The 27708-nt window shown below is 46.1% G+C and overlaps 3 protein-coding genes across 3 annotated transcripts in view; 2 read left to right on the forward strand and 1 right to left on the reverse strand.

The window, feature by feature from the left end:
• LOC135814292 (vam6/Vps39-like protein) overlaps nt 1-9924 on the reverse strand; it is a 20206-nt gene extending 10282 nt beyond the window's left edge. The window contains 10 exon segments of the mRNA XM_065327390.1: nt 1-72; nt 219-255; nt 639-816; nt 2277-2369; nt 2731-2775; nt 3118-3167; nt 3644-3788; nt 4693-4760; nt 8209-8283; nt 9428-9924. The exon segment at nt 1-72 is cut by the window's left edge and continues 12 nt beyond it. Coding sequence (XP_065183462.1) covers nt 1-72; nt 219-255; nt 639-816; nt 2277-2369; nt 2731-2775; nt 3118-3167; nt 3644-3788; nt 4693-4760; nt 8209-8283; nt 9428-9500 — 836 coding nt within the window. The 5' untranslated portion in view covers nt 9501-9924.
• LOC135814296 (myotubularin-related protein 9-like) overlaps nt 1-27708 on the forward strand; it is a 165544-nt gene that overhangs the window by 117325 nt on the left and 20511 nt on the right. The gene's annotated exons all lie outside the window — the stretch shown is intronic.
• LOC135814294 (alpha-actinin-4-like) lies at nt 15745-27681 on the forward strand. The gene is made up of 19 exons (XM_065327392.1): nt 15745-15949; nt 16058-16292; nt 17158-17244; nt 17378-17465; nt 18361-18442; nt 18702-18783; nt 19138-19223; nt 19616-19708; nt 19878-19952; nt 20099-20254; nt 20595-21002; nt 21189-21251; nt 21672-21749; nt 22390-22530; nt 22851-23051; nt 24579-24716; nt 24897-25115; nt 25781-25948; nt 26959-27681. Exons 1-19 carry the CDS (start codon nt 15851-15853, stop codon nt 27109-27111), a joined length of 2652 nt encoding a protein of 883 aa, XP_065183464.1. The 5' UTR covers nt 15745-15850; the 3' UTR covers nt 27112-27681.

The raw sequence follows: 27708 nt of genomic DNA on the forward strand, positions 1-27708 counted from the left end.
ATAAACCGTGCCTTGTCCAGTGAGAAGCTTTGTACCAGCATGCGTGGCTCCATTGTTCTAACCTCCACAACCCTGCAGCACAAATCCAAGACAAAGGCCACGTCACTAACATCAATCATGACCTGACAAGGCAAGACCGTCGACGAAGAAAGCCACTGGTTGACAAGCACAGAGAACTACATATGCAATCATGATACTAAACATCACCAATCACTTACTTCGGCAAAAGACCAACAACATACGGCTCGACACTCTCTGTAGCCAAACATATCAACCAAAACAAACAAACAAACACACAATATAACAAACTACGAGAGAGAGAGAGAGAGAGAGAGAGAGAGAGAGAGAGAGAGAGAGAGAGAGAGAGAGAGAGAGAGAGAGAGAGAGAGAGAGAGAGAGAGAGAGGGGAGAGAGAGACAGACAGAGAGAAAGAGAGAAAGGCAGAGACAGAGAGAGAGAGAGACAAGAGAGACGGACGGACGGACAGACAAAGATACAGAGAGAGTGAGAGAGGCAGTGTTAGGGGCCCTCATTCACGTTTACAAAATCACTTTCTCAAAGCATCCTCCTTGCAATGACTTATAGAATGAGAATACAGAGCGATGCATCACTTCATAGAGAAAATAATGTCTTTTTACCGAGCGCAAACGGCGGGTCACTCCAGACAAGCGCTTGCTTTTGTGTTGGCTTGCCCTCGTGGTTTATACATATGCTCATCTCATCCTTGCCGAGTGCAATGTCGTGAGGACCAAGAGCCACGATGACTGGATCATGCCGGCCGGTACCGAACAACTCTGTCAGCGCACCACCAGTGACCTATAGACAATGTGTGCACATGTGTATGTACGTGTTTAAACATAGCATTCCCATCAAAGTAAGAACAAGACAGACACATGCCATCACGCATAGGTACATTCATGCAAAGGCACTGCGCTGTCGCTGTCAGGATTAAATCAGCGAACACGCACAATATGTGATGACCTACTGCAGCAATCAGTGGCGAAAAAGCAACCAAATTTGCAAAGAGTGTGATACATAGACTGCCGCTGACATTACAACACACAAACTCATGTTATCGAGTGTCCTATCACAACCACCCTGTCACACAAACTCATGTTATCGAGTGTCCTATCATAACCACCCTGTCACACAAACTCATGTTATCGAGTGTCCTATCATAACCACCCTGTCACACAAACTCATGTTATCGAGTGTCCTATCCTAACCACCCTGTCACACAAACTCATGTAATCGAGTGTCCTATCATAACCACCCTGTCACACAAACTCATGTTATCGAGTGTCCTATCCTAACCACCCTGTCACACAAACTCATGTTATCGAGTGTCCTATCCTAACCACCCTGTCACACAAACTCATGTTATCGAGTGTCCTATCATAACCACCCTGTCACACAAACTCATGTTATCGAGTGTCCTATCATAACCACCCTGTCACACAAACTCATGTTATCGAGTGTCCTATCATAACCACCCTGTCACACAAACTCATGTTATCGAGTGTCCTATCATAACCACCCTGTCACACAAACTCATGTTATCGAGTGTCCTATCATAACCACCCTGTCACACAAACTCATGTTATCGAGTGTCCTATCATAACCACCCTGTCACACAAACTCATGTTATCGAGTGTCCTGTCATAACCACCCTGTCACACAAACTCATGTTATCGAGTGTCCTATCATAACCACCCTGTCACACAAACTCATGTTATCGAGTGTCCTATCATAACCACCCTGTCACACAAACTCATGTTATCGAGTGTCCTGTCATAACCACCCTGTCACACAAACTCATGTTACCGAGTGTCCTATCATAACCACCCTGTCACACAAACTCACGTTATCGAGTGTCCTATCATAACCACCCTGTCACACAAACTCATGTTATCGAGTGTCCTGTCATAACCACCCTGTCACACAAACTCATGTTATCGAGTGTCCTATCATAACCACCCTGTCACACAAACTCATGTTATCGAGTGTCCTATCATAACCACCCTGTCACACAAACTCATGTTATCGAGTGTCCTATCATAACCACCCTGTCACACAAACTCATGTTGTCGAGTGTCCTGTCATAATGACCCTGTCACACAAACTCATGTTACTGAGTGTCCTATCATAACCACCCTGTCACACAAACTCATGTTGTCGAGTGTCCTGTCATAACCACCCTGTCACACAAACTCATGTTACCGAGTGTCCTATCATAACCACCCTGTCACCATCCTGGGAGCAGTCACAATGCTTACCTTGACCATGGTGTACTCTCGTTTGAAGCCAACGCAGATAGAATCACCGCACCACGCCAGCGCCTTGGCCGTGTCGGGAACATTCAAATCCGACTGTGCAGAGGGCAAGCGAGCAGAGATAACACATCCGGGATTGGACAACGAAATCCTCTCCTTGACTGACACGGGTTAAACTACTAAGGAATAAACACTTCAAGAGACATCATGACGGTGGAAGGGAGCATTGGACGGACAAGACATGTTTCAATTGAGTTCAGTCAGTGCTATCCAGGTTTCTCATGACTAGTACTTGTACATGTTCATTGTTCAGATAGAGCAAGTGGATTTCGATAGACGTTATTCCCCGCACTCACACTCACCTGATTTCACTACAAAAGCACATGTACATGTACATATCAGTATATCAGTATAATGGCATTACAACAGGCATGGAATAAACACACACAGCACTCACCCCAAGGGGCACAAACTGGCCTTCTCTCGAGTTCCATTGATGTACCTAAGGGCCAGACAACATATAACATGGTAATACACTGGTGAGGTTCATGAGAAACTAACAATGTAACAGCTAGTAAGCAGGCATGTCAGGTATACTGATATCCCAGGCATCTCGTTAAAAAGTGACTTGCGACCTAGAAAGGCCAGGAGAACCGCTTCTGGCCCATGCGTACTGGAAACATGTCAAACAAGTCTATAATCACGAAATTTCCCCACGCTCACAAAACACACACACACACACACACACACACACATCTCCCGGGCATTTCGCCATCGACCTATCATCTTCACGACTACATGTAGTTCATAACATTATGAGCACCATTCCTTTGAAGCCACCAACCTCTAAATGACGCTTTACTGACACACAAAGCAAGACATTCTGCGATTTCCCTGAGCAGGTAGACACAGGCAAACAACATAAGACAGTATTAGAGGCTAATTTAGAGCAACGGAAGAAATGAGCAAACTTTGACTTGGTTTACATACATGCCGGCGCCTGGCAAAGATGCACAGCCCTTTACTAGTACTCTGGTCAACTTCTCAAGGAGTCGGATGTAGATAAAAAAATGTTCCACTTTGGATTTTAGCCAAATCAGGTATAGAGTGACTTTGTATCTTTGCAATGTGACAATTGTGTAGAAAGTGATCATGGCATGTGGACAGTGGAACCAACAGTGATACGATGTGAAACCACTCTATTCAGGGTGATAAGCTGCAGCAGGATCTGTGCTGGGTTCACCCACTTATTCTGCACACGATTCGAACACAACTGTTTCCTTTGATGCAGTTGCATGTTAGACAGAATCGGACACAAAGTCTGCAGTGTAAACCCTGGCCCAGTATAGGCATTCACTGCCTTCTCTTACCACTGCCTTGTACATGAACGGCAAAGCAGTTTGCGCCGCGACTCTTCTGTAGCTGTCCACGCGGGCTGCACGTCTCCAAGTCATAGATACCAATCACGCCATCGGACAGGGCAATGAAGATACCTAGTGCTCCAACCACATCCAGCTAAGGTAAGCAAGCAAACAAGCAAACAAACGCATCCGCACACACATGCGCCCGCACGCACACAGCACTACATGTAAGATTGTTGTACCACATGTAAACTCAATGCTGCCCACAGGCACAATGCTCGGTATATATTGTAGATGCACAACATCACTTCTGCGACATGACGAGCGACAAAAAAAGAAGGAGCGCAATGAAGATGAACCGAGGTGTGCCACATTGAGTAGTCTACTGAGCCAGTTGGCGCCAAAGAGAGTATGAAGTGCAAGAGGAGAATTACGGATATCTTGTTCGAGGCTTAGCTGGCTAAGTTGGTCCTGATGATAAAAGAAAACAGTTTTTTTTCCAGCTCCCGTTTCCCTTCTCGCTGTTCTTTTCATTTGACAGCAAAATTTGATCGCGTGCAGTACAGTTGAATACACCGATTTCGCTGCAATGTACAGTGCACTGTACATTGAGTTTTTCGCAAAGACTCTTCGCTCGACGCGACATAAAAGATCGTTTATTGCGCTTAACACCATCATGTATAAAGGTGGGTGAAAGACATAACACACAAGTATCCATGACAAGCAAGAGTACATAACCCCCCAGAGTGTGCAACTCCACTATGGGTGCTGTCCCGACAGAATTTCAAGTTGACGTCATTTTGATGATGCAATGCGCACTGTACACGGATTATCAGACGAATCCGGAACCTGTGGTTGACCGAAGCCGATCGATCCTGTACAAATTATTGCAAAGAAAAACGTGTGATGCGTTGACACCCGTACACATGTTGTAAATCACTGCTGCAAGGAGCATTGCGTCATAAATAATGACGTCAACTTGAAATTCTGTCGGGACAACAGGGTATGTGGGAGTTGCACACTCTGGGGGGTTATGTACTCTTGATGACAAGCCATACCTGTACGATTGGTTTCTTTGAAAATGACTTCATCGGCCTTTTGAGTTCCACTTCCAGGTTACTGCCATCTGTAGCAGTTGTGACCAGAGAATGAAAAGCAGATACATACATGCATATTACACAACAGAACAACAAGGACAGTCAAGGCTTGTTTGCTGCTACTTCAAGCATCATGCTCACGCAATCATCATGCATGTTATAAATCCCTGTCAGACATGGCAAATTGTCAGATTGTTGAAGTGTGAAGAAACACACACACACACACACACAACTTCCCCGAAAATTACGAAGTTAGGATATCACGGGCATGCGCAGTATCACCCGAAAGCATGGGAACTGGAGTTTCTTTCTCCAAAGTATGAAGTATGAAGTATGAACCAAATCAAATGAACCAATGTTGAGTCTTAGCAGTTTGCGTGTTGATAATTGCAGCAATTCTTTTAATTGTGAGTAGATTTTTACACTGTCATTCAGTCATCATGTCCTACAAGGCCGGCCAGTTTAGGCAATAGAGAGGTTCCGCACTACGTAAAGTTGAGCAACTTTACGTTAGTGGGCGGGGAAAACCCGTGAATTCGCGAGTTTGCACTCCACTTACGGAAAGTTGTCTACTAATAGGGCTCTGATAACGTAGCTGGTCCGTAAGTGGATTGGGGTACAAATTTATGACTCTCTTCCCAGGTCGATCTGGTCGTACGCTGCTGCGTTTGGAGTTGCCAAGGGCAGCTACGTGATTTGAAAACTCCGTATGGCGGAACACAGATGCGCATGCAGTTTACGTAAGACTTTCCGTAGATCGACTACGTTTTTTACTAACGTAATTACTTTATGCGGAACCTCTCTAAATACAGTCGAATGTCACTTATCCGACCACTTCGGGAATCAGGCATGTTGGATAACTGAATATGTTGGATAACTGATATCATTTTTTATGTGCAGATATGGCTGGATTTCACTGATTTATGTACACAGTACCCAAATATATTCATGCATATTCCATGTACATATACATGTACATGTTAGCATATTTGACCACATCTACTTCAAGTAAATGCATATTACACCGTATAATAATACAACCAAAAAAAAAGTTTCTTTTTATTTATCTAAATAGGCGTCGAGGCGACAATAGTTTTAGAATTGCGATCAACAGAACGAGCTGAACCGACATTTCACAAAGGCTTTTATTGTGACAATAAAAGCCTTTTATTTATCTTTTAGAATTTTACTGTTGTGAGTCATAAAATTACCACTCCCAGGCTTGTCGGATAACCGACGTGCTCGGATAACTGGCGACCGGATAAGTGACATTCGACTGTACCTCCATACGCTGGCCATGGGGTACCTCGATGCTATGGCAACTGGACGCCACGTACAGGCACCAGGTGTAGGTAGAGCTACGTAGACATCTACACGTGCAGATGGCTCATCCAACAACTCTCTGTTCTGAGAAGATTTTTTCTACAAATACTGAGTATCTGTGCATGACATTCTCAGCAAGCAGCTTGTCATATAGCTGTCTACGTGAGGTGCACGGGGAAGAGGAAAGCAAAGTGGCCACTGGCAAGGCCCGGCCGGGAACAGACTCTTCTCTGGAAATCAGCTTGTCACGCGACTGGAAAAAAAACAAGTAGCTGCCGCTCCTGGGCACGACAGTGTGATCCAAAATGAAGATGACCATGAGATGAATTCGAAATTTTCAAAACATGCTGACAAGTCCATCATCAGCCAAGTTGACTGGACTCCCATTCTTGGACGATGATGTGGTGGTGCATGGTGGTTCTGAAATCGACTGTGGTGTTGGTAGCGATGATGACGACGAACACAATGATGTATCAGGTAGCAGGATTGTCCCTGTTCCTGCTCTTGCGCTTGCTGACCTCAACGCTACTGACACTGTTTGCAAGCAGTGTAAAGAAGGAGAAGTCATCACCAGAGAAATGTTCCAGAGCTGGAATTGTCCCTTGGCAACCATGGTGACTGCGGATAACTGCGGACACCCATAATTCACATGGAGTCTGTGTGCCAATCTCCATTTCTGAGCTGTGCTGTTTGGCTGTCGGGCACCCAAATTTAGGACAAATGGTCATTTACACGTACTGGTAGTCTGCCACCTTGACTTATAGACGATTCACACGACAGGCAAATCCACGTGCACAGGAACGTTGCTATGGTATTTCACCTGTGAACGAGAAAAGTGGCTGAAAGTGGCTGAAAAGTGCAAGCGAGCTGGGGGCCCACTTTCGCGATAATTGTGGCGTCCACGAGTACATTTACACCAAAAAGCGCGAAACAAGACTTGATTTTTTACGCGGCTCTTTTCACGATATTTATTGTATGCATGTTTTGAAAATTTGAAATACTCATGGCAACCGGTAGGTGAATCATTCAAAAATGCAAACGTGCCTGTTGTTGAGTGCAGCCGTGTGAATCCACACAGTCACTTTTTGCGGTGCATGTAAGAGCATACACAGACGGCAAAGACGACGACGATGATAGCAGCAGCAGCCACAGCAAGCGAAGAATAGTGGCTGCAACTGAGTCAACACGTAGAAACGATAGAGTCTATAGGCCTTGCTGTTAGAGGCCAACGAGTATGATGAGGTACCACTGAAACATGACAATAGACACTACAAAGAGTTGCACCAAACTTGAATGACATGAATAGAAAAAAGCAAAAACACTTCCAGTCTTAACCCTTTATTGGCTGGCCCATACATTGATCGAACACCGATGTTCGATGGGGTAGGCATTTTGAAATTATCGTAACTTGGTCAAATCTCGGTCTTTCGGAGAGATCGAAATATGTAGGTCGAAGAGAAAACTCTCAGCTGTCGCCTCAAACAATTTTCAAAGCGATACAAAGAGCGGTTCGTAAGTTATAGCACTCGTAATATTGGTCCCGGGAAATTTGTGCTCAGAGTGTGAGTGCGTGGGTCAACAGCCGGGATTTTCCCTGCTTGCGTCACCTGTTGACAAGGCTACACCGATTCAACTTCAAAAGCAGGTTCCCGGGAGTGTCTACGAAAATTTTGAGTTTGATACGAGCAACAGGAGTGAAATGGTGGATAGAGATAGATCTCGAGCGTGAGCCCAGCGCTGGTGGGCCTTCCCTGGCTTGCAGCGCTGGGACAGTGCATCCCGTGGAGTCGAGTGTAGGCTCATTGCGCTCCTCTCGTCAAGGCCTTTCCAGGATGCCCAAGATCGTGGAATTTGTCCAGTGCAAACTAAAGTTACGTCCAATTTAGTTACAGGTTTGGCGATTGCGTGGGCTTGTTTATATTTTAATCGGCCAATAAAGGGTTAAAGCTGGTACAATAGCCACTACAGAGTGGCCCCAACCTTTGAATGACATGCCTAGGAAACAGCAAGACCATGCCCAGCCCTAAAGCTGGTACAATAGGCAGTGCAGAGCGGCCCCAACCTTTGTGAATGACATACCTAGGAAACAGCAAGACCATGCCCAGCCCTAAAGCTGGTACAGTATCGGGCACAGTACCAGTGGAGAGTACTCACCGCTGCCGCCGCCGCCTTCCTTGATGCTGTAAACAAGCAACACGCCTGTCCGGGTTCCCACAAACAGAGACGACTCTGCACACACACCACACAGTGCAGCCATACACCGCACGCGCACATTACCCACCACACACCACCAGCAACAGTACCGCTACTATAAGAATCTCTTATCCGATTATTCATTGGTTTGAGTGTCCCAGCATAGGACAGGTAGATGCAGCACACACACACACACACACACACACACACACACACACACACACACGCACACACACACACACATCCATTGCGCACTTTACAACCTGGTAGATGGGAAGAAATAAAAAAGATACACAGGGTGCCATTAGCTGGGGCGAACCAAATGAAAATACGACACCCTGCTTACCGTATTTTCCGGAGTATAAGATAAACACTGGTAATTCACCTAAAAAAAAAAACAATGCGGCTTATACTATGATGGTCAAACGAACCATAAAATACAATGTAGATGTCTGTATATCGTGGCAAAAACCTGGGTGCGGCTTATACTATAGTGTACGTGTGGCTTATACTCCGGAAGATACGGAATAAAGATGGTGAGACTGCCTAATTGTTCGGGGTACCTCAATCTAGAAATAACGGTTCACAGTAAGGGGTATGGAACTAGGACGTCAGACGGGAACAAGGAGGAGAACAGTCATACACTAGAGTTATGACGGGGTTCCGCCAGCCTACCCGAAACATGCCAGAATATGGAATGGTAATTTGCAAACGCATGGGTTGTCCTAAACTTATGCACCGCCTGGTGTGAAAAACTTGAAATGTGGCATGTCATGACTACACCAGTTGTAGCAGTTCCAACACAATGGACCACAGAGAAGGTGCTGCAGTCGCAAACACATCGCTTTTGACTTGTGCTGAAATCAATTACACAATTTGACATGTGTTCTAAAATAAATTTCAATTTGACATCACAACCCATTGTATCTTTCCGTTGATCTAAGGATGACCCCTGTCCAGACCGAGATCACCATGAATGAAGCTCAACTAACCACTGTAATAAAGTGTGTGGGTTTGTAGCCTATTATAGTATACACCCAAGAAGATACGGTCACGACAGTTACAGCAATTACCATCAATATTTAAAATTACATGTACAGTGTACAGCCATGTACTCAGAAGAAATGCTAAAATGAATACCGAAATAATGAAAATCTTGATGACAATTTCAATCACATACCCCATGTTGCTATGCACTCAATGTGCAGAGGCAGCTTTTCAATGGCTACGACAGCTTCAAATGCGTCGTGCATCGTTGATGAGGGATGAGTCCGACTCAGTTACTGCAGAAGACTGAGCATGTCAGCGCACTGTTCGAGAAGTCCTCATGGATGGTGGCTCCAGGGCAGAGCCAGATCTACGCCTAGCTGGCGCAGTGACGACAAGCAAGTGCTGAATGCAATACGACCTAGATTTCCTGAAACGCTCAGCGACAAATTTAAAATTATTGACGAAATGACGCAGAATAAACTTCTATTCACTTTTCAAATGAAAATGAGAAGTTTGCGACTTCAGCCAATGATTATTATGATTGTAAACTAATTTCTAACAAGCTGGGCTCGCGACAAGAGGATGTACGCAAGCTCAAAACTTCAAAAAAATCCTACAGAGACCACATGCCATGGAGGGTTGGAGAAGCTCAGCTCAGACCATCACCTCCTTCATTACTTCCTTCCCCATTCGCAAACAGGATTGTTTGAGTAGGTGCTATGACTGCTATCAGACTGTCATGTGACGTCAGTGTAGCAGGGAGTAGTAAAATTTTTACTACTCCTTGTCAGATCAGTGCTCCACATACTCCCGGACCCGCAGACCACCACAGCTGCACAGACCACGTGCACAGTCCACAGGGCCTATAGGGCACATTACATGCTATCAAGAGTACATAACCCCACATGCTAGGCGCCTACATTTGTCCAGACAGTAGACAGATCATGCGGGCTTTCGGCAAAATATCGAAGAATGGGGCTGTTAAGTGTGACGTCACGGCCCCTTCGATACGCATAGCAACGAAGAGCAGAGCACTGGGGACAAACAAAAGTCGCGTCCTCTGGATGGAACCAGATGTCAAGGGCAACAGCATCTAAATGACTGGAGAGAAAGCTGTTTTTCTTTGCTTTTTCTTCAAGCGATTGTTGTCGCTCTTTACTCCTTGTTATTTCCTCTACAAATCTCCTGTAGTCGTCGAGGGCCTTCATAATGGCTGTGTAATTGGCTGCCCACTGTAAAACTCCGTGTTTGAGAGTGCTTTGAAGATTCTTCGCGTCCTGATGGATCAAAGTACGAGCGCTCCCTGTGGATTCGATTATATGTAGGTGTCTTCTTTCTGTCTCTGCCCTCACGCTGGCACAATATCAGCCTCTATATCCATGACAGCTCACACCTCCCGTAAACTGCATGGCTTAGATATATTCTCGCCCTCCGTGGTGATTGAAGACCCATGGAAGAAGTTATTATGTTCAGAATGATGTCCTGAGAATATAAAATAAAATAATTCTAGGGAATTGTTACTGGGTACAGTCAGACCTCGCATAACCGTACACATCCGTTTTCGACAAAAATATCCGGTCAGGCGAGGGAACCGGATAATCGAACACACATACTGTATGTATGCATGGCATATGCTGTAAATCGGTGACCAACGATTTTCTTCCGGATGGCGAGGGATCCGGATAAATGAGGACCGGATAAGCGAGATCTGACTGTACTAGTATTTTGGAAGGATGGAGAGAGAGAGAGAGAGAGAGAGAGAGAGAGAGAGAGAGATAGAGAGAGAGCACTGTTTGAAGTGTTTGTCTCACTGTAATTACTCCAGATTATTGAATGGTGTATGATCTACTCGATATTTTCCACAATGGGTTTTCCTGATTTGCGGGATCTCTTCTTTTGCTGTTTGCGTGTTTACAGGAAGTGACTGTCTGGTGTATCCGCACCAGATCCTGGGGAAATGAAGTCAGATGCAGAGGCAGGGTCGTCCAGTGATGCAACACTGCCGTTCTATGTGCAACGTCACCGCTAATTCCCCCGGCGAAAACACAAAAAGACAAACACGTGAAGAGACTACAGTATTGACCGTTCTGGTAATGAATCGTGACTGCTCGGACAGTCGATAATCGAAACACAGAGCACCAGCATTATGTTTTCATATTGGGAACCACACGCCAGCTCAATTCTCAAGCCCAAAAATTGATGAATACAAAACACAGAGCGACGCAACAAGAGATCATCCGGCAACCAAACCAACCTGGGTCTAATGCACTGAATAGTCCTGAAATACGCAGGCCACACAAAGCAGTGCAAGCACATACTGTTACAAGGTACATGTATTGCAGAACAAAGTGTAACCAAAGATACACAGGGTTATAGCTGCACACTCGTGCATGTGCTCGCTCAGCCCAAGAACACGCATGATGATAGAAATAATCCGGGGGAAACACGCTAGTACCGAAGTAAGCATCAAGACGTAAATAGTGCAGCTCTGAAAAATTAAAAATTACATTGACATGTACATTGATGTGCCGAGTAGTATCATCCTTGATTACCCATCCAACCAAGACGTTATCAGGTCCCAGACGCCGAGATCGCATGCCGAATGTGAAGTGCATCTAGCCTTGAACCTGTTGCACAAGGCACACACATAAAAATGACATCCACACCGATTATTTCCAGAAGCCAATCATAACAGAACACAGAAATGAAACCACGGGCTCAACAAAGTAAACGCAAAGGAAATTAGTTAAAATAATTAGTGGTGTGCACGGGTAGTCGGGTACCCGTGCTACCCGTGAGGACCTCGGGTAGACGGGTACCGAATCGTACCCGAAAACCCGAAGTCGCAGATGACATCATGTAGAAAGAGTAGAGAGAGGTCTACAGTGCACGTGTACAAATAATTCACGCATGTCTACCCAGTGTGTAAGGGGAGGGGCCGGTGTGCATTGTGGTCTTACCATGGAAACATTACCCGATCGGGTACCCGTGCTACCCGACTCAGCCCTAAAAATAATCCATGAAGTGCTATTTTAATTCCAGCGCTGACTGCAGTTTGGCGTCATGGCCCGATACCCGCTGAGCATAGACACAAACTCCATTTGACAGGGGCAAGACATACTATTTTGGAATAAAGTCAGAAAGTACAGCATTCCAATGACATGACGGACACCTCGTGCAAATGCGTGGTCTGTTCATCCGGCCAACTCGGCCACGCATGAGAGTGTGTGCATGTACGCGCGCACGTGCACACACACCATGTATTCGGTGCGTATGGCGTACCTGTTGCGGAAATATGAAGATGGAATCATTATCATGATGTTACATGTACATGTACAGTGTATGTTTGAGTGTAAAATAAATTTTATTTTATTACACATTTCTTCGACACAACTTACTCCACATCTTCGCATTTCTCATAATCCATCCACCTACACTCCGTCTCAGTTGAGGAAAACTCTCCCAGGTATACACTAGTCATCACAGCCATGTGATGGCATTGCCATTGGGATGGGTCCCAAGCACGATTGCACTCTCCAGTTACAATATAATTTATTTGTCCAGATTATCTGTGAAGACAAAATGCAATGCATAGCGGCAATCGATGGATGAAGATGTGGTAGTCCCACTGAACTATGGCTGATAGTTGCATGACTCTGGTTGTAATGTATGTTTTGTCTCTGTCATTGATGCGCTTTCAGTAATCTGCTGATACTAGTATGCTACAGTCCATTCATAAAAAGATGGGTCCTGGCTCTGGCGAGCTCCCGTATTTGGCGATTTTTCGTGATTTCATCGTACACAGTGCAGTGCTGCGAACTTTGAAATTTGAAAAAGGGTCCAAAAAGGGTGCCTGAACTGGGGTTCGAACCGCAGAATGCACTGTTGCAGGCGGGGTCAAACGGCCTGGATTTTGATGGTTTTTCCCAATTCAGTGCTTTTGGAGCAAAACCTGGCCGAAATCCTATTCTTGCTATGGCTTGCTTTTTGGACAAAAAAACTTCAGAAACATAATTGGAAGAGGATTCCATATGGGATTGCAGAAAAAAATTCTAAAAAAACTCAACGTTTGACCCATTTATGGCCAAAAGCTAGAAGTTCATTTTTTTCTGAATGGACTGTAGAAGCATCCTAGACCTACCTGCACTGTGTTCCTTCTGTACGCATTCGCCACATACTTGGCATGCCCTATCCCTAGCGCTGGGTAGTACCAAGAGTAGATCTACGGGGGGTTAAAGGGGAAGTATACCCTAAATAAAAATCAAATTTTCACCAGTTGTAGTCTTCTGGGTGCTGAGTCGAATGGTCTTGGTCCGAGGAAGCTGCGACGCTCCCTTCCTACTTGAATCCCAATCGAACTCGCGCACTTCCACCGAAACTGGGTGACTGCGCCCTACTAGATGGGGATTTGTATGCAAAATGTCACTAAAAGCGCCATTTCGTTCTTATAAAAGCACGGATGACCGCGATTGGCCCATATGTTGTAGTCGTTTGGACGCTGAGTCGACTGGTTTTGGTCCGAAAAGGCTGCGATGCAGCGTTCCTCCTTTATTCCCAATCGAACATGGTTGAACAAGCGGTCACGTGCTCCTGGGTGCCCAAATCACCTGGTCACCGCGCCAGCAGGCGACAACTTTCACACCAAGGTTCAACTCGAGTTCAACTCGAGTGACAGGACTGCACCCAAAAAAGGTCAAACAGGCTAGTAAGTTGTAGAGGGGACGGTTTCAAATAGGACACCGGTTGCAAACCGGAACGGACTCAATATTCACTTTCTCTCTTGGTATTTTGATTAGAAAACATATGTCACAGTGAAACTACTATGTGTTATACTCCGAGCCAAAATTTCATGGCTCTGCGATGACCAGAAGCGCCATATCAAGCAGGTGAGTTTTTGACGTGTTGCTTCGCACTGCGACTTGAGTTTTACGACTTTCGAAAAATCAACTTCTTGTCGCAGGTAAACAGCGGCTCGCCTCTCGCCAATATAGCACCGCATACCAATCAAAACTAATGGAAGCACACACAAGGCTTATTGTTACTCTATACTGGCCGTCGTGGAGCGATAGCAATTACCTAATTTCAGACCCAGAGTGAATTTGACAGGCACTCTAAAACGTGTCCGGTTTGGAGCCACCTCTGATTTGAACTTTTTTGAAGCGAAAAATTGGGCAACTTGAAGGCAATGGGTCAACACAAAGGAGTGGCTCAGTTCGATTGACTCTGGCCCCAGAGCAAACTTCAACATGCCAGTTTCCTTCCACAAACATATTTCGAGTGAAAAATCAACGCTGATGATCGGTTTGGGTCTATACAAATTTGGCTGTCAAAACGTCCCGGTATCGAGCCGTCTCCTCTACCCTGCAGGCACGGTGACCAGGTGACTGGTGTACGCAGGAGCACGTGACCGCTTGTTCAACCATGTTCGATTGGGAATAAAGGAGGAACGCTGCATCGCAGCTTTTTCGGACCAAAACCAGTCGACTCAGCGTCTAAAAGACTACAACATATGGGCCAACCGCGGTCATCCGTGCTTTTATAAGAACGAAATGACGCTTTTAGTGACATTTTGCATACAAATCCCCATCTAGTAGGGCGCAGTCACCCAGTTTCGGTGGAAGTGCGCGAGTTCGATTGGGATTCAAGTAGGAAGGGAGCGTCTCAGCTTCCTCGGACCAAGACCATTCGACTCAGCACCCCGAAGACTACAACTGGTGAAATTTTGATTTTAGGGTATACTTCCCCTTTAACCGGGTTATGTACTCTTGAGTCTTGGTAGTAGACCTACCATGCATGCAGTCTACCAGCGACGTACATGTAGGTCGCACGTGATACTTGTTGTAGTGCTTGTACATATAATTATTGACGGATCCTGGCGCAAGGTCGAGGAGATCAAGAGAGAGAGAGCCCGAGAATGGCGGCCAGATCCTGAGTGTCCTAATTTATTATCCCGAACCGTTTTCCTTGCATTTATTCTTATTGCATGTATTGATTAATCCCATTGTTGGATTGAACCGTGTTGGCTGGTGTGAACTGAGTGACGAGTTGACTGAAACATTGGCGCAGTGAACAGGATTCTTTTCTTAGTATTATAAATGGTCGAACGGTATTTCCCCCCTTACGATAATATATAACCCGGTTATGCCTACTTATGGACTCTTGATACCGTTACAACAGTTACATAACGTTTTTTGCTAAGGGTGTCTATTATGTCATCAACAACAACACGATCGTACGAGATGGTGGAAATCGCATGGATTGCGGTCACCTGGTGGTTAATGGTTGCACTGCCACCTATTCTCGTACCGTACCGCGTACATACGGTACGGGCAGGAAAGGCGTCAGTTGGGATTGCGATAGCGCTGAAACACTGACCCGATGTGTACGCTACAGCGCTGAATTGCCATCAATTGGAGGTCAATCGAACGCTGGCCCAAAAGCGGCACCCAGGGAGTTGGTGTGGGAACTGGGAAACAGTTGCATGCTCAGATCTAGATCTGGGTTGTTCCATCAAGGTTTTTTGTGCCTTCGTTGTCCAACTCACATTTTGGAGACACAAACATCTTGTCAGTTTTCCAGCTGAAGTTGGCTGTTCAGTGAGATCATTCTCATCATGGGAGACCGACGAGCCAGTCAGACCGATGAGGCTGCCATGGCCAGCCAGGCAGCTCGCGATGAGCTTCAAAGGGCATGGACGAACCAACAGAAGAAGGTGAGGATAGCTTTGCGGCGAATTCGCCTCCCGGAGAAAGGGGGAGCAGCTCACGGAATGGGTTATTTACAGCATTTACGTTTCCATTGTGTTTTTTTGTGTTCGTAGTCCTTTACCCTGTGGGTTAATGGCCACCTGAAGAAGGCGGGCATGAAGATCGAGGACATTGCCACCGACTTCCACGATGGCAAGGCTCTTCAGGCGCTGTTGGAGGTCATCGCAGGAGAAAAACTCCCAAAGATGGAGAAGGGAAAGATGAGAGTGCACATGGTCAACAATGTCCAGAAGTGCCTAGACTTTGTCAAGACAGTTGGTGTCAAACTGCACGGAATCGGTGCCGAAGGTAAGACCTCGATTCTCGAGTACTGTGCTTTCAAGTTTGGACTTGGACTTGTACGTTTAGAGTTGAACCAGATGTTCCCAGTACAATGTACAGTGTACAACGGTAACGTCGGCCCTGGATGGCAATGCAATACGACAGAATTCATCTGGCTTATCGATTTCTCGTCGACCATATGGACAGGGCCCATCTTACACAGGAAAACCTGACTGCTGTGTTAGCTGACACAATTCTTGACTGCATATACCTGTCAGTGGAAGCACACACCCAGAGCAGGGCTATCACAATACACATTGATCCCTTCTATAAACAGGGGCTTATCCTAAGCTGGGCATTCAGGTAACCGACCTGCATCTGCTCTACTTTATAATATAGGCAATTCACACGACAGGCACCCCCTCTGTTGACAGGAAACGTGACAGTGTGAATTCGCACTGCTGCACTCGACGACTTCCACGTTTGCATTTCGGATGATCCCCCCTCCAGTTGACATGGGTATTTCAAAAAATTTGGCACAAAGAAACAAGAAAATTCACATGGTCCATTCAAAAAGAGATCTCTCTGTTCCGCTTCAATTTCCCCACTTTTTTGTTGTCTCGGGCACTCCACAATTATCGAGCCGGGGGAGGGGTTAGCTTGCTTGTACTTTTCGGCCACGGTTGTTCACATTTCACATTCACAATTACCATAGATTCGATCCGTTGCACGCATGTTTGCCTGTTGTGTGAATCGTCTGTAAACCAACATCGGTGTTTTCTTCACACGAATGCGATTATACTAATACTGGATGTGTGTGGATGTGGATGTGTGTGCGTGTATATGCTGTGCCTTGCGTGTATGTGCCTTCATGACACTGTTGCTAATCCAGAAATTGTGGATGGCAACTTGAAGATGATCCTCGGTATGATCTGGACCATCATTCTGCGCTTTGCTATCCAGGACATCTCTGTGGAAGGTACGTGTTGCGTCTGTCGGCATATCTGCATTCAGTGTGGCATGGGGACATTAATCATTGTGGATGATACGCAGCCATGACCATATCATAACTAACCTTGCGCTCCATGTTTACTCCGTCCTGTGTTTGGCAGAACTCACTGCCAAGGAGGGTCTGCTTCTCTGGTGCCAGAAGAAGACGCAGCCATACAACAATGTCAATGTCCAGAACTTCCACATGAGGTGTGTGGGTAGGAGAGATGTGGGAGCTTTATAGGGATCATTCCGAGCTGTTTTCCAAGTCTCGTCATGAGTCAAAATGCACTACCTGTCAAACTGTAGAGCCTAGATTCCATGCTGGTGTATCAACGTCAACATGCAAAACATAGCAGATGAATAAAGAATTCTTGAGGTGCATTTAGCACAAGCAAATTATCACACCCATGTACATACATATCCATGGGTTCAACACCACACCTTACCTCCCAGCCCTGTGGAACGTGTTACAACACTACACCTTACCTCCCAGCCCTGTGGAACGTGTTGCAACACTACCCATTACGCCAATCTCTGTAGCATTCGTGCCTTCCACTACATTATTGCGCTGGCCAGTTGTGCCCTAATTTCCCACCAAAGTGCCAAGGGGTATTGCTTTGTAGGACGTGTTCCACTGTTCAGCATAGTCTCCTTGTGCATAGTCTTCCTATGATTGGGTAGCAGCATGAAAATCTCAAGTAGAGAGGCACCGATTTTCCACTAGACCTTGTGTGCAGAGTGCTATTGTAAACTATTCAAGGACAGGGAGGGGAGGGGGGGGGGGGCTGAAGTGAAACATTATTGCATGAAATCGGCAATCCTTGATCTTTGGTGAGATAGCAATGTTCATGCATATAATGATGTGGAGCAGTAACCTAGGTTGATTTAGGCACTGCAACAAGAAGTGCGATCTTACACTTACGGCTGCTATGAAGTTTCAGCTGAGAGCGGTGCAGCTATTTATCCCTGTGGATCGAATGCCTCCAGACCTTCATGTAGTTGTTCATTTTCCTTGTCAATAATAGAATTGCCTGGATATGGTTCTTTAGTTACTATAACTTACTAAGTGCACTCTCTGTCTTTTTTCTCTCCTGAATCTCAGCTTCAAGGATGGTTTGGCATTCTGCGCTCTGATCCACCGTCATCGCCCTGACCTAATCCCTAACTACTCCAGCCTGAAGAAGGTAGGGGTTGCTGCAAAACGAAACTAAGTGCCGACTTTCGTGTACTTTCTGGAAGCATGAACTTTTGATGCATATCTTGCACATTTCGTCCATATACAGAATACTACTAGACTATTAGTACTACTAGTATACGGACAAATTTCTACTTCTTTTTTTGTTCCACTTTTCGAAGTAGATCTGCAACCATGGATTTGTTTTCTATGTTGTGATTGATTTCACAAAGCCTGTTTCTGTTGCCCACTTTGTTTTGTCTGTGTAGGACAATGCCCGCGAGAATCTTCAGCTCGCTTTCGATGTTGCTGAGCAGCACTTGGATATCCCACAGATGTTGGATGCTGAGGGTAAGGACTAAGGAGAAAGTCACTTCCCTGTGCATGACTTTAGAAAGGGCTTGCTGAACTTCCGTCTAAGCTTTTGATCCGCATGCCAGATAATGCCCGGCGCAAAACTGCCCATGTATCGTCTAGCCCTCTTTCTTTTGCTGGTGAAACGGTTTTACCTACACCTGGTATTTGTGGATGTCTTTTTTTGTTGAACGTACTCAGTGCACTCTGTGCATTGCTGCTCATCACACTGACCTCAGTATGACCTCTTTGGTCAAATATTTGGTTAGGCTGTAATAATCGTAATGGTATCTCGTGTACTGGCGGTGACTCACTGGTGCCATTGTAATATTTATGTCCACATGTTGCCAGACATCTCGTCCTGCATCAAGCCTGATGAGCGTGCTGTCATGACATACGTTTCGGCTTACTACCACGCTTTCTCCAGCTTCCAGCAGGTAATCTCAATTCAAACGCTTGTAGTACCATTGTGAAATTAATGTGTCTGGATACCTGATCTCAGATGACTCGTTAGGGCATAAACAATGTAAAGGCGGTGAGGACTTTTGCAGCTTCATACAAGTCAATTTGTCCCGAGCAGACATCCTCTTTCCCGGTTAAAAAGAAATGTCCTTGTAGTTGAAACGTTAGAACTTCCTCGCGTTCTATTTCATGTCTTACAGTACTTTGCACCATGTTGAAGCTCTCCCGGTACTTCCAATGCTATGTGCTTCACACTCTCCATCCCTGTTGGTATCATGTTGCCACAATTCTTCAATCTCTCTGTGATGCAACATCCTGTATTTGGCGACCGACTGAGTTTCGAGTTGTCTTATCTACTTTTGTTCAGGTTGAGCTGGCCGCCAAGCGTATTGCTGACGTCTTCGAGATCTCCCGCCAAATCAAGGAGGCTGAGGAGGAGATCCAGGCCCTCACCAACAACGTGAGTCTTTTAGAAATTATCAGGGTACTAACACCCAATCTTATAGCTTTATCTGGTATGTCTGGCTGTGTGTGTCTCTGGGCTATGTTGCCCCTTATGTTCAGCGACTAGTATTGAGAATTGTCATGGCACATGATCACTGCCTTCTGTTGTTGTTGATGTTGGACAGTTGCTGGAATGGATCAGGCAGACCATTGAGAGGATGAACAACCGTGACCCGGTAGCGACATCGAGTGACAGCCACGTAAGTGTAGATATGGTGCCATATCTCAGCATGAAAGGAATAATTGAATACCTTTGTTCATGGTTGCTTAAAAGTTACGGTGTTTGTAAATTGCGTGTTGCACCGTTCCTGTTTGACTTGTGGAGAATGTTTCCTTTCATCTACAGGGACATCTCAATGAGTTCCGCTCCTACCAGGAGAAGGAGAAGCCACCGAAGGCCGAAGAGAAGGGTACCATTGAGGCTAGACACACCACTCTGATCACCAAGCTCCGTATCCACAACCGACCACCATACGTTCCACCCAAGGGCCAGAGCCTTCAGGTATGTCAGTGTCAGTTGCATGTTCCTTTCAGTACTCAACTGCTACATTAATATCCCCAGCTTCCATCCATTTGAATTCTCTACTGCATCTTTCCCTCTGATTTACGGCAGTACATACTTCTTAAGTTACCTTCGGTAGCCATCACACAGTACACGTATGATTGACTACTGGTCTACTAGTAGTACACCATACATTCCAGGTCACCAGTAACAATGTGGTGTTGGATGATGGGCCTATCATTGGGATGACATTTCCTACACCCCTGCATGTACTTCCTCGTAGCCCATGCACTTGTTCTTATAAGTATTTTCTATTATCTTGTTTTCCCATGGCATCCAGGAAATTGACGAGGCATGGTCTGGTTTGGAGACTGCTGAAGGTGGACGCGAGGACTTCCTGCTCTCTGAGATCCGTAGGCTGGAGCGCTGTGAGCAGCTGTTCAGTACCCTGACGGAGAAGGCCAACCTTCATTCCGCCCGTGTGGCTGACAATGCGCAGGTTGTGGCCAGTTCTGTCGTTCAGGGATCGTCCCTTGCCGACCTTGTTGCCATGAAGAAGAAGCACGAGGCATTCGTGTCTGAGGTGGCTGCCCACAGGCAGCGTGTCAGTGCTATGGAGGGTATCGTTTCAGAGCTTGGCACTCTGCAGTACTCCAAGGAGGGCGAGGCATCCGAAGTCGTTGCCGGCGTCAAGGCTGCATACGACAATCTTGACAACGTGTGCCAGGAGAGGTTTGTTCTCATCGAGGTGAGGCAGCAGAGTATTTGGCATCCACTCTTAGACTAGTTCTGTTCTTGCTATGGTGCTTGTGTGCATTGTGCCATATTGCTCACCGTCTGTAACATACAATACGTGTGCGTTGCTTGGCATTGAGCAAGCAGTAGGCAAGTTGCATCGTGCTAATACGGTTTCCTTTGCCTTCTTTATTTGCAGGAGGAGCTCAAGAAGCAGCAGCACATTGATGAAATCCGTTTGGAGTTTGCGAAGCGTGCCGGTGTAAGATACCTAGTGTTGTGTAGGGATCTGAGCAAAATACAATAATTGTTTCTGAAGCACACATTTAGTTTGGGAGGCCGAGGGGTGGTAAAACCATGGACAAGAGAACATCCTTCAGAATTCCTGTGATTGTGAGCATTCGTTGAAGGCATGTGTTGTCCTGGACATGCTTTACTGTTCGTTTGGGAATGGGCAAAGGGAGGAGGATACTGTGCACACTGTATGCGGTGCCTTTCGAGACAACATCTGTTCATCCTCCCTGGTGTGTTGGCTTAGTACCAGTAGCTTCCGTACAAAGATGCAGCCTTTCTCCTATTTCGCTTCATCATAGTTTCCAATTTTTCCCTACTGCACACACCTTTACAATTGATCTGTGCTTTCCTCACCTTTTGTTCATTTTATTCCTCCTTTTCATGCCAGCCCTTCAGAACCAGCCTCGCTAACGTCAAGGAAGATCTCCTTGAGCCATACAATGTCCACAGTGTGGCTGGTGTTGAGGTGAGCATTCACTCTTGTATTTTCAGGCTTTTGCACCTGATATCAAGTTATACATGTACCTCAATTGTATAAACCCGGGAGAGTACACGGCATGCAAAAGCTTGGACGCTGGATGCCTCACAATTTTTGAAGCCCCTGGGTAAAACTTGCGGGAACCTCAGAATGTATACTATGACATCTAAAGTTTCCGGAGATGCTGTCACATAAATAAACAAGAATACGAAAGGTATGGCTCTCGTATACAGTCGGTATACAGCGAAGAATACCCGACAATCGATAAAGAAGGATAAAGAAAGAAGACTCCAGAGAAGCAAAGAGCCAAAATGAGCTGCAAAAGAGCCCTGCTATCCCTGGATCAGTTTTCTGAAATAGTCGTGGCCAGCCGGCTCTCGGATGGGGTTTCTTGTGGTATTGGAAATTATTCACGGGTACTGGTATTGGCTTGAGTTGCACCTGATCATGGCCTCTCCTGGGCTTGTACCACCCCTGATGTACATGACATTGTACATGCACGCAATATGCATGGTCGCTTGCTACCTGCATGGCCGAATACAGCCCTAACACGTGTCTCAGCTGTGTTCAGTTGACATTTGCCTTCATATATCCTGACACACCGTACTGAACTTGCCTGTTCTTTCAGGAGCTCATCGGGCAGCTTGGAGTGCGAAAGCAGAACCTGTCTGGTGAAGAAGCCGAACTCCAGTCCATCGCTCAGCTGAATGGTCAGGTGGAGGAGCTGTCTGGCTCTACCTCCAACCCCTACACAAACATCACTGTTGAGGTGAGCTGCTTCACAGGCACATTCCTTTGCACTTTTTAAAAGCTGTGGACTGCCGCAGCATGCAGTATGTGTCGTGAACTGGCGATTTTTCAGGTGTCAAAAGCTGAATTGTGTGCTTGCCAAGTTGGAGACTTCACAGGGAGAGTCCAGCATCACTATTATCTGATTGCATTGCATGCCTATCTCAGCAGAGAACTGTATATACCATAGTGAATGCAGTTTGCCTGCAGGCTGCAGCATTTGCCAATTCTATTATTGTAAGTTATGAACGCAATCACTTGTATGTGTGTGTGTGTGTGTGTGTGTGTTACTGACTACAGGACTTGAACAAGGACTGGTCTGATCTCCAGCAATTGTTTGTTGAGCATGAGGGTAAACTTCAGGCTGAGAAGGAGAACCAACAGAGGAATGACGAGATCCGCATCGCCTTCGCCAACCAGGCTGGTTCCGTGGAACAATGGATTGTTGACCAGCGTGAGAAGTTCAACGCTCAGATGGCTTCCACTGGTAGCACCCTTGAGGTATGTGCCGTAATTTCTGCAAAACTGGGCAAGCCGCTTTATAGTACTTCCTCCGCGTCCTTAAAATTGTCGCTTTGCACATCGCAATGTTTGTGACTTGCTTGTCTTTGTCGGTCTGTCGGGATCGCTGTTTTCTGTGTTCGAACATTGCTACGACCCTTCCTACACAATGTCTTTTTGCTACGGAAGCCGTGGTGGTCTCAGAGCTCTCGTCCGCACCAAACAAATTCATCGCGTTCCGCACTATTTCGCCCCAGACCGCGTGTCCTTTTTCTGTAGTTCGCGCCGGCCCACATCGTCCGCGTGGACATTTTGTCAAGACTGCAAGCTCCGGTATAAGAATCCTGGTATTTCTTCTGAATTTTGAAATGCTGAAGTTGACAATGGCAAGAACGTGTTCTCAAATTCCCCCAAAAACACTACGTGCGGCGCATTTTGCTGCGAAGGTAGCAGGTCTGAAAACACCAACAAAATCAGCGAAGCGCTTGTCAAGGAAAGAAGTTGCGGAACTGCTTACCCTATCCCGCTGGAAGGTCATTACGGTACATTCAAAAAATACTACTGTCGTGGACATGGAAATCCAGTCGATTGACCGGGGCCGGCGCCCTCAGCACTTACAGAACGTTAGTCGTTACGTACATGTAACTCAATGCATGCAGTGCAATGTTGATCCGACGCGACCAGCGCGCTGCATGCATGTGTGTACTGCTTACCTACGGCTGCATGACCAGCGCCTTGGGGCTGCTAGACGTGCGACCGGATTTCCATGTCCACGACAGTAGTTTGCCGTCGTCGCCTGCCACCTGGAGGCATGGATCGCTTGAGAACGAAGTTTCATGACCTGAATTTGAACACGCTTCTTGTTCAGCGTCTTGTTGAGTGCTGAAGGGTCTGCCTCAAATTCTGATGGAGATGTCGACCCCAGCCGCAAGTGCAGCGAATCAAGAGGCCACACTCTCAAGCTTAGTCTGTCCACAATGCTCTGCTTAAAGTTCTAGCTGATTTCTTCGCTTCGAGTGGACAAAATAGATTGAGCCCTGAAATTTCACCAAATTTGAAAAATCCTCATAATAGGAGGCCCTGAAATGAGGTGGTGCTCATTTCAGACTGGCGGTAATAAAACACCGGCCCCAATTCCAGAAAGTGCGCTATCTATCCTGTAATAGCCACTGAACACTCTGCAGTTTTTTTCCTGAGTCTGACCAAAGAAACCCAAGAGCAAGAAACGCTCACATAAAAGTGCTGTCCCGACAGAATCTCAAGTTGACGTCATGTTTATGAAGTATGATGCAATGCTCCTCACTTTATGACGTTTGTCCTGGGGTGTGTCCACCACATGTGCCCAGGTCCAGAATACATCTCGTAATATGTGTACGATGCACATTGCATCATAGAATGATTGATCATTGATATTGTAATGTAATGGTGTCGTGCAATTCACTGCCCTGGGATATCAATAGGTTTCTTTACTTACATGGGAGCATCATGTGCTGACTTTTCGAATGGTTATTTGATTGTGATGCACAGGAGCAAATTCATCACCTCAACACTCTCCTTGCCGAATGCAGCAACAACACTGAGCTGTTCGACGGCGCTGAGGCAGCCCATGCCGCTGTGGTCGAGGCCCGCATCATTGAGAACCCTCACACCAAGTTGACTATGCAGGTGAGTCGATTTCCCAAAAATACAGGTGGAATCCTGTGAGAGGGTATACATTGCCTTTGGTTCTGTTGAAACATGTTCTCTGCGCAATCCATAGCATGGCTGTATTTTGCTGTCTTCCTCATCTCTTGTTTTTCAAGTCTTCTGTGCACCTGCTGGCTTCTTGTTCCATGTTGCACCTAGATCTTGCGTGTCCATGCTCAACAACTGAAGACCCTGATCTCCAACAGCATTAACGCCATTGAGAACCAGATTCTGGTACGTAATGCCAAGGGTATCTCTGACGACCAGATGGAAGAGTACAAGCAGACCTTCAGCCACTTCGACAAGGACGGCAGCGGCGAGCTCGACAGGAACGAATTCAAGGCATGTCTCCTCGCCAACGGATATCAGCTGGGAGAGGTCAGTACACCTAACTGCCCGTGGCTGTTCCACGGCATGGTATAACTCCTCACTACATACCTCGGTGCTACCTACTTGCCTAACGTTTTAAAGCAGCCAAACCGGTGGGGAAATACCAGTGTGCAGTGAAGTTGTGCAGAGAAGCTATTTGGTGTATTACTTGTTGTCGTAGCTGGTAGTCTAGTCCTCTTTGGCTTGTACATATGCACCACGGCCTCAGTGGGTCTATTTAGCTCGTACATATGCACCAGGGCCTCAATGGGTCTATTTAGCTCGTATTTGCACCAGGGCCTCAGTGGGTTTGCAGCGTTGAGTGTAGTATGGAAATCCATACACAGTAAAATATCAATTATTCAAACGATCAACTATCCGAAATGCCTGTTTGCACTGAGTTGAAGGGACAAGCGTGAATTTTTTTGCTGATTTTCCAACCTGCAGCATGTTCCCAAATGCCACACACTCGCACGTCCAACTAACTTCGCGACAAAGAGTACGGTAGTTTACTGAACACTCATTCGAAAAGAAACTACAGGAATAATCCGAGTGAAAGAACGATCCGGAGCATGAGGAACAAAACATGTACATAACAGAGAAAGGATGATAGCTAATCATTTGATTTTCATGTATGTTACTGTGCATTCCTATGCATGTTTGTGTCTTTGCAGAATGCTGAGGAAGGTGTCGACAAGATTCTGGAGAACTTGAACAAGACATTGAAGGAGGAGAACTGTGTGACTTTGGAGGACTTCATTCACTTCATGACTTCCCAAGCCACTGCTGATGACACTGCTGAGAACCTCGAGGTCAACTTCAAGATCCTGGCCCGCGAGAAGGTTAGTTTCCATACCTCTAAGGGCAAGTACATGGGTTAACATAAGGCACGGCTAGTGAGGGGTGTCCAGTTACCGTATTGTCCGGAGTATTAGGCTATGATCGTTTGGTCGGATCCAGATCCAGATCCAAATCTCAGATCCGTCGGATCCTTCAGAATCAACCGAACACTTTTTTGCGGACCTTGGCTGTTGCCATGTTGACGAAGTAAAAAATGGCGCTGACAGGTCATTCAAAAAAGGCAAAAGTCGTACTGATCGCGCGCGTCGTACGAAAAGTCAACAAAAGTCCACTAGACGTACGACAATGAGTAGAAAAATGATTTTTACCTGCCATATACGCACAAAGGTCACATTTGGATCCGATGGATCCAGTCAACCCTGCTCCCGGGGCAGGGTTGCTCGGATCCAAATCCGGAGGATCTGGATCCGGATTCGACCAATCGATCATTGCAGATCCAGTGGATCCAACGGATCTGGATCTGGATCCGACCAAACGATCACGGCCTAAGCCGCACGCCCGCCCCCCCCCCCCCCCCATTTTTTTGCTATGAAAAAAACATCTATCCTATTTTATCATCGGCGTATAAGCCGCACCCCCTTTAAGTCTTAATAATGTACACCCTTACATTTTAGCAGTTTCACGATTTCAAGTAACAGTTGAAGTTTGCCATCATGAAGTCCTGGTGGTCTTTGTCATGTATGTAAAAAAAAGTTCAGACAGCATTCTTCAACGTCTAATAAAAACAACGCAGCTAAAACACACGAAGACTAGCATCACTACATTTATGTGTCACTAAAATTTCCTGGTTGACAGTGTACATGTACCACATGCGCTGTGAGTGCTTTACTTGTGCGTATGTCATAAAGATGTATATTATTATTGTAGTGTCCTTATCAGCCTGCCGATATCAATCATAGGGCCTTCATATCCCGCTTAGGCAAAAAACGGGTTGAAGACTGGTACAAGACGTCCACGTTATTTTCTACATGCTTTTATCTGCCACACACAGGACTACATTCATCCCGACACTCTCCGCAGTGAGCTCAAGGAAGCTACGGCTGATTACCTCATTGGCAATCTGCGTCCCAGCGAGGATGCCAGCGCACCAGAAGGTTCTCTTGATTACAAGGCCTTCCTGCAGTGCGTCTTCAACACCGAATAAGTATGTCAGCATACTCCTGTCCATCATGTGCAGCTGTGGAAATAATGCAGCTCAATATTTTATGGAATCTGCTGCTTGTCAATTGGACTGGACTTTACCGCATTGTCGTACCTCCTCTAGCCTCTTGACAAAGCCACCTTAGTTATGGCTCCTGCTGATTAGGTGGGGCAGAACGAAACACGAGACCTATTAGCATGCCAGCACAGTATAGCAGTCACGGCGATCAAGTTTCCTCTTGAACAAAATCCCCACATTCTTCACCACCATTGATCATAACATGATACGCCGAGCACCGCCCCTTGTTCCACATTTGGTCCGATCACATCTTGTCTCGTAGCGCACACTGCTGCTATGCTAGTAGGAGACCCGCCCGGCATTTAGGCTCTGTTATATTTGTATTCGTGGCAAGGATTTCCCTTGTTCTGTACAGGTATGTGCGTGGTGTGTGCAAGTGTGTTCTTTAGAACTCTATTTATTATTATCTTGTCTGCTATGCTGTCCCCCCTTAGGTCATGGCGAAATATCGTGTTGTCTGGCATACTTGGAAACTACATGATTCAAAAAGCTGCATTTTCTGCCTTTGGCTAAATGACCGTG

This window comes from Sycon ciliatum, chromosome 4, assembly GCF_964019385.1.
Source record: "Sycon ciliatum chromosome 4, ocSycCili1.1, whole genome shotgun sequence".
Classification (NCBI taxonomy): Eukaryota; Metazoa; Porifera; class Calcarea; order Leucosolenida; family Sycettidae; genus Sycon; species Sycon ciliatum.

Excerpts from the sequence above, each read along its gene's own strand:
- LOC135814294 (XM_065327392.1), top strand. The coding sequence starts at position 15,851 with ATGGGAGACCGACGAGCCAGTCAGACCGATGAGGCTGCCATGGCCAGC. Across the intron at positions 19,953-20,098 it reads CGACATCGAGTGACAGCCAC|GGACATCTCAATGAGTTCCG; the intron begins GTAAGTGTAGAT and ends TTTCATCTACAG. Across the intron at positions 21,750-22,389 it reads ACAGTGTGGCTGGTGTTGAG|GAGCTCATCGGGCAGCTTGG; the intron begins GTGAGCATTCAC and ends CTGTTCTTTCAG.